General features: G+C 45.7%; 1 protein-coding gene across 4 annotated transcripts in view; it reads right to left on the reverse strand.

The window, feature by feature from the left end:
• The window catches only part of KIAA1549 (KIAA1549 ortholog), a 154736-nt gene that overhangs the window by 85258 nt on the left and 57370 nt on the right, over positions 1 to 12108 (reverse strand). For all 4 annotated transcript variants that reach the window (XM_055284153.2, XM_055284152.2, XM_063642296.1 and 1 more), the window contains exon 2: positions 3260 to 5953. In XM_055284153.2, coding sequence (XP_055140128.1) covers positions 3260 to 5953 — 2694 coding nt within the window. The remainder of the gene's footprint in view (positions 1 to 3259; positions 5954 to 12108) is intronic.

A 12108-nucleotide genomic window follows, 5' to 3' on the forward strand; every position in this document is an offset into this window, starting at 1 on the left:
TTTAGTAAGCTTGTTCTTTCTCCTATTTTTTCTCTCCTCTTCCATCAACTTCCCATAATGCAGAATTAGAATACACTTGATATTATCATTGTTTTCCATTTCCTGATTTTAATTTTTTAAACTGGAGACAGAATCACTCTGTATTCTTCATTCTTTAAAACACAAATACTTAAGTTATATTTGATTGTTTTTTTCTAGGAATCAGTGATCTGAAATTTTTTAAAGGTGGGCGGGGGCTTCTTTATTAGTTCATGAGACCATTGGAACAAATCCACAGCCCGCAACCACCTTTCTGAGTCATACCAGCAGCCACCTCCGCACGGCCCACATAAGCTCCAAGTGGGCTGGACTATAGACCTGAAAGGGAAAAATAAAATGAGTAGGAAGGAAAGGGGGAAAAGTGGAAAGAAGGAAAGATGCCTTATTTAAGGAAAGAAATGGAGAGGGAGAAATGAGGGAGGAAAGAGACAGGAAGGAGGAGGGGACAGAAAAGCAGGAGGGAGGGAGAGGAGGGGTAAGGAAAGAAGGAAGGAAGGGAGGAAGGGAGAAAGGGAGGGAGGGAGGGAGGCAAGAGCTAAACTCAGGGGAAACAGAGGCCGAATGGGAAGCAGAAACAGAAAATCCCTAAAAAGGAAAGCAGGAAGAACACATTGTAAGTAGCCCCACACAGCTAAAGACATCATCGGTCTAAATGCCACTCTGCAAAGTCCCCACAGCCACCACCATGACCTCCACTTTCCGTAGGGAATCTGAGAAAGCTATAAAACTGCAACAGTAGGATATGAGGACACCAGTCTTTGGGAAAAGGGATCATCAGCAAACAAATATCTTACAGATCTTTTCCTAAATGAATGTTTCCCATAGCTAAGAAAAGAGAGGTGACAGAGACTTCCAGAGGCAGCGCAGGGTCAGAAAGGCCCTGGGTGGAAGCGCAGCTCACGCCTCCCAGGGCGCGTGCAGGCAAGTGCTTCCTCCGCCATCGCAGACCCCCAGCACCCAGAGTGGCTCTGCTTCATCATCACAGAGCACACAGGAAGAATCCTTTCAGGGGTACGCGGAGTCACCTCAACCTCCTCGCCGCACTCTCTCACTAACGGATAACTATGAAAAGGACAGCAAGGTCCAATCTAAGCGAAGGTGAGAAATGAGCCGATACTTCCTCTGGGTCAAAGGTATCACCGGGAACAAAAAATGGCACTTATCTCCGCTAAAAGACACAATTTAACAGCATGGACACTTACACACAACTCTGGACATTTACAAAAACTGTTCAAGTGTACTTAACAATGGCTGAATTTTACTCCAAAGAGCTGTTAAAAATACATGGATACCTAATAAAGGCACCAAATGTCATTAAGTGTACACCACATATGAAAGTTAAATCCAGCTATGAGGACTCCTAAAGAAGCTTTCAGTAACGCTTTAAATAAGCTGCTTACAACTGACCACTTTGTAACAATTTTGTACCTACTTTGTAATAATTTCGTAAGAAGGAAGAAAAGTATCATGAGCATGAGAAACTCTTTTCCCTCCTCCCTGGACTGCTCTAATCTTGAGATTCAAGTTCATGATTTTGTTCCAACCACATTTCCAAGCATAATTACCTGCTCCTCCCATCACAATGCCTAATCTCCAGCCATGATGACTGTCTCCTCCCCCAGAAGACAGTTTCTCTTCATCCCCAGATGACAACATTCTACTCTTCCTTTTGTGGGAATCTCCAATTTCACATTCCTCCAAACCCGTCTCTGATTATCCCAAATAGCCACTCTTGGAGAACTCCACAGTAACCGCTATTACTTTGTGGCTCAGTACCGTCCTCCTAAGCCCTGAGGTGCTCACAGGAGGGCTGTGTCTTACCCATCTGTATATCCCTAGAAGCTTCCGGAAGCACCTCACACATACTAGGTGCTCAATCATTACTTGTCATGTGGAATAACGAATGTTTCCCTTTGGCGTGTGGGGAGCAAAGGTTGTCCTGGCCTCATTCTCCAAAGCCATTCCCACTGGTACGGTGTTGATCACTGACGCGTACCTGCCATCAGGATCCTCGCTCCCACCTGCTCACAGGGATGTGGCACTGTCACAGTGAGCAGAGGCTCCCGGCTCCCCCGACCACAGAGAGGAAAAGACCCAGCATGTTCTCCTCCTTCTCCCCCTTCCACACTCTCTGCTCCTCTCCTTCCAGGTCCACTCCACCCCACTCCTTCTCTACCTCTTTTGCCGTTTTCGTCCCCTTTTTCATTTCTGTCCTCCACTCCTACCAAAATCAAAACAGAGGGCAGGCTGCTTGTCAACACCAGGCTGTGGTTCAGCACGGGCACGGACCTCGAGACCACACACTTGTCATCTCTCATGAGGAAAAATGCTGAGACCCTGACCAGGCGGGCCACCATCGCGGGATGTTACCCTTGAAATCAGTCTACCTGTCAGGCATGCCCTCAGGCGGGCGCCAGCTTCACGCGACCACAGCAGCCATGCAACTGCAAGGGAAGCTGCTGGCCAGTCTGCTAGCAACCCAGGCTGCAGGGGGGAGGAGACCAAAGGCTGAGACTGGATTCAGAGGATATTTAGTCACTCTACTTTTCTTTCCTCGGGACCTAAGTAGCATTTACAGGGACCTATGAGAGCAAACAGTCACTCTACTTTTCTTTCCTCAGGACCCAAGGAGAATTTACAGGGACCTATGAGAGCAAAGTGCAGTCTCCTTTCAAGGAAAAGTAAGAAGAGTAAATGAGTAAGAAATTGCAAGGGTTGCCCTTATATAGTTGCCCAATTCATTGCTTGAATTAAACAAAAAAAAATGTTTGTTTAAACTATGTCGTCCATGCACCTACTGGGTTATGGTAGGACAAAGATCCTACCAAGAACTTCCAAGGCTTGTTTAGTTCTTGTATTTGTTCTAATATTTATTCTCCTTGAGACTGCTGACTGATACGCATCATCCCGTGTGTGCCTCTGACGTGCTAGGCAGGGGCTGAGTGTTCTGCAGGGACTAATGCATTTAAATCTGAACAACAGCCCAATGAAGCAGGTTTAACTAAGCTCCTTGTTTAATGGGTGAGATAGCAGACTATTAGAGAGGATAAATAACTGTCCTGAGAACTCACAGGAAGTAAGCCTAGGAGTGCTACCTGGGAGTTAACTGAGCCCAGCGCCTCTGCTCTTAACTATGAAGCTCCAAGCCTCACAGGCACTGCACATAAGCTCCTTGGGAAGATCGCCCACCCCAGAGAGGCGGCAGGAAGCTGGGCCTTACCAGCTGTGATCAGATAGGCATCGGGGACTGTGATATCACAAACATATGGCGGCTTGGCGGTGGCCAGTGTTGGTGTGTCGACTGTTGCTTCGAGAGTGAAGGCAGTCACGGGATGCAGGGACGGCAGGGGAGGAGCAGCGCTGCCCTCTGGGGGGCTCTGACTTGCGGCATCGCTCATCAGGGTGGAGTCGAGGGGACCACCAGTGGCAGCACCGGTGCTGGCTGTGCTCACTACCGTGGAGGTGTTCAGTGGCACCTCTGTGGGTGTGAGTGATGGGCCCACGACGGTCAGCTCTGTGGGCAGAGGGAAGGGGGTTGCTTCAGAAACAAACGAGGATCCTGATGGCACGTACGTGTCAGTGATCAACACCGTACCAGTGGGAATGGCTTTGGAGAAAGAGGCCAGGACAGACACGTGACCGTCTAGAGCACTGATTTGGTCATCAGGAGGTGTCAGAGTTGAGAACAAAGAAGACTCAGTTAAAATGGGCGTTGTGTGGACAGTGGTCAATGGTGATGTTGCTTGAATCCTGGCAGTCAAAATGTCAAAAGACTCAGAGCTGGGGGGCACCAGTGTGGTGACTGTGGATTCATGGGAAATGAGTGAAGACTCAAGATAGGAGGTAGTTTCAGTGAAAGCTGAGGTAAAATGAGCTTCTGAATCCGTCAGTGAAACCGTAGACGCTTCAACAAACTCGAGAGAATCAGAAGGGAAGTGTGACCATGGTGACACCTCAGAACGGCTAGGTAGCAAAGTGACGGTGTTTAAAGGCAGCTCGGAACTTGGCTGGAGCTGCGAAAACTCAAGATTTGTGGAACTGGGAAGAGACAGCTGAGATGACTGCAGATCACTAGAGTCAAACAATGTAAATGTCTCAACCAAGGTAGTAAAAGACTGAGATGTGAAGGGGGACAAGTCACTCGGCATCAGAGACAGAGACACAGGCGCTTCTGAAGGCGAAGAGATGGAGCCGCTGAGTTCCAGCGGGGGTGTTGAGAAAAAGCTGGATGCAAAATCCAAAGCACCTCCGGGTTTATGCTCAGAAAAACTGGAACGTTCTTGGTCAGAGAAAAGTGAAGACTCCACTGAAGGAACCAGACTATAAGGCGTAAAAACACTCGGGTCTCTGACGGCAAGTGACGGTGTGTTTTTGTTTGCTATGACAGAGAAAGATGAGTCAAGGAGAATGCTGGTGATGACCGAGAAAAATGCAGTGGTCACGCTGGATGGCATCACTTGGGTTTCAGCCACAGACAAGGAGCCAGCAGTAGGATCAAGTGACGCTGGCACAGAGAGGCGACCATGGGCAGGGGGAACCTGTGTGGTTGTAACACTACTCATATCCACTTCGGCAGAAATGCCAACACTCGTCTCTGAGATTTCCATGGATCTAGAAGAAAGTGGGACCACAGGTCTGGAGGGGAAAAGCGTATTAAATACTTGAGGATCTTCCTCAAATTCAGAGAAGTCTGCTACGACGTTACTCATTAGAGAGATGCTGCTTTCTCCTAGCACAGTCATGGACAGAGTCTCGGCACCATCCCCTGATCCCACGTCTTTCTCCATGAGGCTCGTGGCCAGAACTTGCTGAGGTGAAGGCACAGTGCAGGCCGCGCACCAAGTGTATGGTCTGAATGAGGACACCAGGCTCAGGATATGAGTGTTGTCCACAGGACCGGGGAGGGCTGAATTGCTAAGCAATTCTGATGTTTTGCTGGAGTCGCTAGGGAGAAAGGGGTTAGATGAAACATCAGCTGGTGAAGCAGAGAAGGACGCAAATGCAAGAGGAGTTGAAAGCAATGCAGAATGTGTCCTGCTGAATGCAAGGGCTGCGTGCGATGCAGTCACAGTAGGGTATGTTCTTGGAGAGATGGTTTCTTCTAGGCTTTGACTCAACACGGTGGTCACATCGGTGTATCTGTCTGCACTTGTGGCCCAAACCTCCTCTGCAGGCTGTGAGACCTCCCCCAAGGAGGGAAACGGTACAGTAATGCCATTGCCTAACGGCTGTGGCATTGAAGACCAGGAGCTAAAAAAAAGGGTGGTTTCCACACTCTCTGTTAGGGAAGCCACAATCTCTGGCAGAGTCCTGCTTGATAAATGACTGTAAGCATCAGTAGGATAAAGCACCAAATTCCTGCCAGGAGTTGGAATGATGCCCTCAGAGGTGCGAAAAGCTGACCGAAAGGTGTGGAAATGACTGGTGGACTCAGCATATGCCGCTGGTTGTCGCGTTGTGTTCTGCCAGCCCGATGTCACTTCTTCATCTTGTAAAGAAACCATGGGTAACGACGGAGTGAGCACAGGTTCTAACGCTTCCCCGGGCAGCCCTGCTGGGCTGACTGTGATATACTGTATTGGAGAAACCATCCGTGGAGTGGTCCAGTGAGTATCTGGCAGAAAGTTATCCATCTCATCGTCATCGATGGCCACCTCATTACTCGTCACTGACACGTAAGTTGCCACAAAGATGCTGTGATCTGCTGTACTTTCGGTCTGTTTTCCTTGGTTTAAAAAGGCTGTATCAAAAGTAGTGGCAGATGGCGGGGCTGTGACATGGAAAGGACTGCTGTGCTGGGACCTGGGAACGGTTTCTGTTAAGGCCACTTGTGCAGCACTGTGCCCAGTGCTTTTCTTCAGCACGAGCTCCACGGAATATAAAGAAAGGTTGTGCTGTTCCGGCGAGAGCTCATCTATCAAGAAAATCAGAGCTGGGTTAGTGCAATGCATTGGAAGTCACACAGCTAACGTTTTGTTTCAGGCATGAGAATTTACTCATTCAACAAACATCCATTCACCATAAATATCCATGAATCACCGTCAGAAGTTAAACAGCTAGTTGGAAACCAGAAATTGACAGAATTACCATCAGGACAATATCTGCAAATATTCCTAAACTTGGGCACTGTTTTTACCTAAGCTGTGTATGTGTGGGAGTGGGGAGGGCATATTTACATAGTTTTCCCCACAGAACCATAGGACACTGGAAACAGAGGAGGCTGTTTAGTCCATTTTCTCTCATTTATGACATGAGGAAAGAAAGGTTTCCAGAAGGTAAATAAATCAATTATAAGACCACCCAGACAGAGTGGAGCTGGAATCTGAATATAAGGCTTCCTTGACTCCAAAGCCTGTGTGTTTTCTCTTCGGTGACAGGAGCTGGCTGCTACGAGAAATGAACACGACAACTCATTGCATCTTTCACTACCCAAGTAAGAGAGCTCCCCAGTTCCTTAGCTGTGCTCCCCAACACAGTTGCTGAGGCTTCCACATGAAGGCCCCAGGCTTCCTGCAGCCTCAGCTTTCACCATTTCCTGCCCCACTCTCAGGCCTTCCCAGTTATGCTCTGGCACCTGCAGTGCCCCAAACCCAAACACTCTCTGGCCTCCATGGCTGTGCACATTCTCACCCCCGCCTGGAACGCCCCTCCCCAGCTCTATGGATGGCTCCTCTCACCCCCGCCTGGAATGCCCCTCCCCAGCTCTCTCTATGGATGGCTCCTTTCACCCCCGCCTGGAATGCCCCTCCCCAGCTCTTTCTATGGATGGCTCCTCTCACCCCCACCTGGAATGCCCTTCCCTGGCTCTCTATATGGATGGCTCCTCTCACCCCCGCCTGGAATGCCCTTCCCCGGCTCCCTGTATGGATGGCTCCTTCTGGCCCTTCAGATGCAGCACAGATATGAGCTTCATCCTCGATGCTCTGAAGCTGGATTTGTGCCTCTCCTTAGGCTTCTCCCTGTCCTTATCATGCCCACTGAAATGAACTATCTGCTCACTAGAGTCAGGGCTTCCTAAGGACAGGCATTGTTTACCTGTCTCCCCAGTGCCTAGCACAATAAGTGCTAGGAGCTCAATTGACATCAGTTGGATTGATGAATGAATGAATGAATGAATGAATGAATGAATGAAATCCAAAGATACCAAGTTCTGACAACAAGAGCCAACATTATCCCATCATCCATTCAAACTTTTGTATTCCTTAACTTGTGACTGCTGTCATTATCATTTAGTTAAGTTGAGGCCTCTCCACCGGTAATTCAGGTATGACGTAGCCTAGAGAAACAGGACAAGTGACAGCCCAGCCACTGATGAAAGCCCAGGGCCCAAGGACTGTCCCCCACAGCCCAGGCTGGGAACTGAGCAACTATCAAAATCCATAACAACACCTCGTTTCTCTAATCCCAACAGTCTATCAGAACATACCTGTGTGAAATGGTATAAGGATAGTCTTGAATTCACTCTATTTTTTTAAGTAAGTCATTTCTATTCTATTTCTAGCAATACGGCAGACTAGAGATCTTGAAACTCTCTACTTCAGAACATTTAAGATTGCTTAATAAATGTTTAAAAACCATCTTCTAAGTGACTGGATGGCCTGCAAGACAGTAAGGGGAATGTGCTGAATGCAGGAATAAAACAGGAGCTGCACAAGGGCAGTGACTGGGGACCCAAGGCAGGTACTGGACCAGCTGGCCGGCTGTTTAGGCCACAAGGGGACTGAGGGACAAGTGTTAGCCTAGACAAGCAAAGAACCCAATTGAAGACCATTTTCCAAAAGTAGAGTCCCAGGAAGTGTCATAATCTCAGGGAAAGAGTGAGTTAAGAAGAAAAATATCCACTTTTCAGAAGACAACAAAAACAGATATCGGCTTCCAATAGTGTCTGACTTGAGAACACCTTGGACTGACTTTCCCTTTCCCCTGTTGAACTCTCCTCAGTCTGTCACTTCTGTTCCTCAGGATCATGTCCTAGAATAAAATATGCACATAAACCCATGTCTCAGACTTTGCTTTCTGGGGGAAAACCCAGGTTAAGACACTGCTATGGCTTATGTATTATGTGCTCCCAATATTCCTATGTTGAAATCCCAGGACCTCACAATACGACCATATTCGGAAACAGGGTCAGTGTAGATGTAATTGGCTGAGATGTGGTCATACTGAAGTAGGGTGGGTCCCTCATTTAATATACTGGTTACCGTATAAAAGGCGGAAATTTGGGCCAGGCACGGTGGCTCAGGCCTGTAATCCCAGCACTTTGAGAGGCTGAGGAGGGCGGATCATGAGGTCAGGAGTTCGAGTCCAGCCTGGCCGACATGGCAAAGCCCCATCTCCACTAAAAATACAAAAATTAGCCGGGTGCGGTGGCACACACCTGTCATCCCAGCTACTCAGGAGGCTGAGGCAGGAGAATCGCTTGAACCCAGGAGGCGGAGGGTTCAGTGAGCCGAGATCGCACCACTGCACTCCAGCCTGGGAGACAGAGTGAGACTCCGTCTCAAAAAAAAAAAAAAAAAAAAAAAAAAAAAGGCAGAAATTTGGACACAGACACACACAGAAGGAGAACACTATGTGAAGATGAAGGCAGAGATCATGATGACACATCTACAAGTCAAGGAACAGCAAAGATTGACAGCAAATCACCAGCAGCTAGGGGAGAGCCCTGCAGCAGATTCTCCCTCACAGGCTTCAGAAGGAAGCCACCCTTGAACTTGGACTTCTAGCCTCCGAGACAATCAATTTCTGCTGTTTAAGCCAAACAAGGGAAAAGTATATGTCTCAGCTCTGACTCTGTATAGCTATTGTACAAAACATCGTCCCGAGTGTGGAACCTATACTACTCGTATGGTCCTAACAACTGTATGCTTAGAGTCATAATTTAAAGTGGACCAGGTCTCTAGCACCTGTCAGAAACTAACATAAATCACACCCAGAAGAACACACTCACAGTCTGGTTTCAAAATATTCCTGCAGCTAGAGTTGCAGAGCACAGAATTAAAAATTATAAAATACATAGGAAAGCAAAGTACCATGAACAAAAGCCAAGAGAAATCCCATGAAAAAAGTATTTTTTAAAAAGGCCAACTAAATTGAATCAGATCTGTAAAGACTTTAGATATTGGAATTATGAGACCCATTTTTTAAAGTTATATCTAATTCATTTAAAATAATAAAGACTGAAAACATGAGTAATAAGAGACTATAAAAGTTGGCAGAAATATTTTTAAAACATTTATAAATAAAAATTTTATAATTAATAAATTTTAAACTCAATATACATGTAAAACAACAATTTAGACAAAGCTGAAGCAAGATTTAGTGAACTGGGGGACAGGTCTGAAGAAATCACTCAGGAAAGGGAACAGGGAAACAAAGAAATGTGAAATATTAAAAAAAGAAGAGACATAGAAGACAGAATAAGGCAGTCCAACATACATTTGATCAAAGTTTTAGGAAAAAAATAAAAGGGAATAGGGTAGATACAATACTCAAAGACATAGTGTTAAGAATTTGCCAAAATTAGTAAGAGAAACGAACCATTCAATTCAGAAAGTCCAAAAAATCCCAAGGAGGGTGAATTAAAAAAAAAAAAATCCAAACCTATATACATGACGATACCATAGACCAAAGACAAAGAGAAACTGTGAAAGCAGTCAGAGAAAAAGGAAACAGCAACTAAACTAGCAAAAATAACTGCCTGACAGAATTAGAAGCCAGGTGACAATGAAACAAAATTCTCAAGTGCTGAGAGAAACTCTCTGACATCTCAGAGGTGAACAACCAGGAAAACTCTCTATCAAGGCATTTTCAGCTTGACAGTGGTTACACCAAAAGAAGACCCACAGTAAATGAGCTTCTAAATAAGGATAACCTTCAAAAAGAAGAGTTATTGTCTCAGCAGGAAGATCTGAGAATAGAGAATAAATGATAAACATATGGCCAGACGTGGTGGCTCACGCCTGTAATCCCAGCACTTTGGGAGGCCAAGGCAGGCGGATCACCTGAGGTCAGGAGTTTGAGACCAGCCTGGCCAACATGGTGAAACCCCATCTCTACTAAAAATAAAAAATTAGCTGGGTGTGGTGGCATGCACCTGTAGTCCCAGCCACTCGAGAGGCTGAGGCAGGAGAATCACATGAACCCGGGAGGTGGAGAATGCAGTGAACTGAGATCGTGCCATTGGACTCCAGCCTGGGCAACAGAGTGAGACTCCATCTCAAAAAGAAAAAAAAAAGATAAATATATGGTTAAATCTAAACAAATACTGATGGTATAAATGAACAGCAATACTCTTATGTAATTTGTGAGTTTACAAAAGACATATTATATGGAATTAAAAGTTATGCATAGAAGCTACAAGAGGGACAGCCAGAGGTATTGCTGACTCACTAGCAGAGATGGAGATCAAGAGTTAAGACAAAATTCTGTGAATAGATTTTTGTTTCTATATACCAAAATTTGTAAATAATATTTAGTGCCATAGATAAAATATTTCTAGCTGGTTCTCCTAGCATCTGAAAGCCACCAACTTAAACCATATATAAAATGCTTAAAGGTTCATATTCCTTTCTCCATCATATGAATTTTTAAAATGAATAAATAATACAAGAAGGATTTTTTAATCGATATTTTAAGTTGTTTCATAGCAATATTATACAGCATTTGTTGTCTTCCATACAACCTGGCTGTAGGATTCCTTGCCTAAGTGCTTGTGTTACTTACCTGTCACATCCCAAGCACAGGTAAAAGAAAACATGATACTTATTGTGACCACAGTAAAATAGCAGCTGTTTTTTTTTTTTTTTTGATGTTCTTTTCTACAATAAAGGCTTACAAGTTATAAATGTAAGAAGTAATTAAAATCACGGTTCTATCAAATTGTGTATCATATAAATCTGAGTGTTTTCCTAAGGATAAATCATTTTATGTGTCTGTTTTAAAAGTGCTATGATATAATTTCTTTTGAAATATTAGATCTGAACAAGGAGCAAGTTCCCTTCTAAAACAAATCACAAATGCATTTGGAAGTGAACCGGAAGACTGCAAGAGATAAAATAACCAAGAAGAGCAACATTTAGTGGCTAATTTATGAACCTGGGTATCTGATGCAAGCTAGAATTAAATCAACTCGGCCTTCTAAGGACAGGCAACGGGGAGGGCAAAGTGGCCAAAGGGACAAAAAAATTCTCCTGACTAGAAAATGACGGGAACAAAAACTTCGTATTAAGAAATGGAAGGCATGCCAAGCTGGGATGCTTTTATTTCTTTCTTTCTCTCTGCCAAGCCCCAGGAGGGACAAAGGAGCTGCAATGCCAAAGGGAATCACTTCTGCAGTTAACTCAGGAGGAGACCAGAAAACCCAGGCAAGTCTCTCTCACAGCATAAAAGGCGTCAGGGACTCTAATTTCAAGCCCTGGAGATCAATTTTCAAGCTCTAAAGCATAGGTTCACAAAAGAGAAAAAGGTTCTCTCTTAGATGACAGAGAAAGGAAAGGGGTTGGAGTGAGATGGGTGCTTCTCGGACTGTGACGCCCGCCTGAATGACGCCAGACCCTGGACTCCTGCACCGCTCCCAGCTGACCCGGGCCTGCCACCCACTCCAAGTAGCCAGCGCTGAGGCCTTTTCTCCATTTAGGCAGCAAACCCTTGTTCACTGGGAGCCTACCAGGCACCTGCACCTCACCCTGGCCAGGTTCTGGCCATGCTGGACGTCACAGCAGGAAACTGCCCTGCACTCTCACCACCAGGCCACACCGATTCCATGATTATACAGTAGTGAGGAAGAGGCCCAGCTGTCTCCAACACTTGTCTGTCTCAGACTCTCACAAGCAAGTCAAAGCGGTACCCTTACATTTTTTTTTTAAGTCATGTTTTTCTATCTGGAAATCTTCCTGAACCATAGTAGTCAATCATGGAATCATGTACTTTTCAAGCTTAATAGATCCTTTAAGACCTAGGCCAATCCCTCATGGTGCAAATAAAGCTCAAAATAGCACCCCGCAGGGCCAACACAGAAAGAGGCAGGTTCCTGCCTTCCCAGGGGCTGAAGGCTCTTCATACCACACT

The sequence above is a fragment of the Symphalangus syndactylus genome, chromosome 6 (assembly GCF_028878055.3).
Source record: "Symphalangus syndactylus isolate Jambi chromosome 6, NHGRI_mSymSyn1-v2.1_pri, whole genome shotgun sequence".
NCBI lineage: Eukaryota > Metazoa > Chordata > Mammalia > Primates > Hylobatidae > Symphalangus > Symphalangus syndactylus.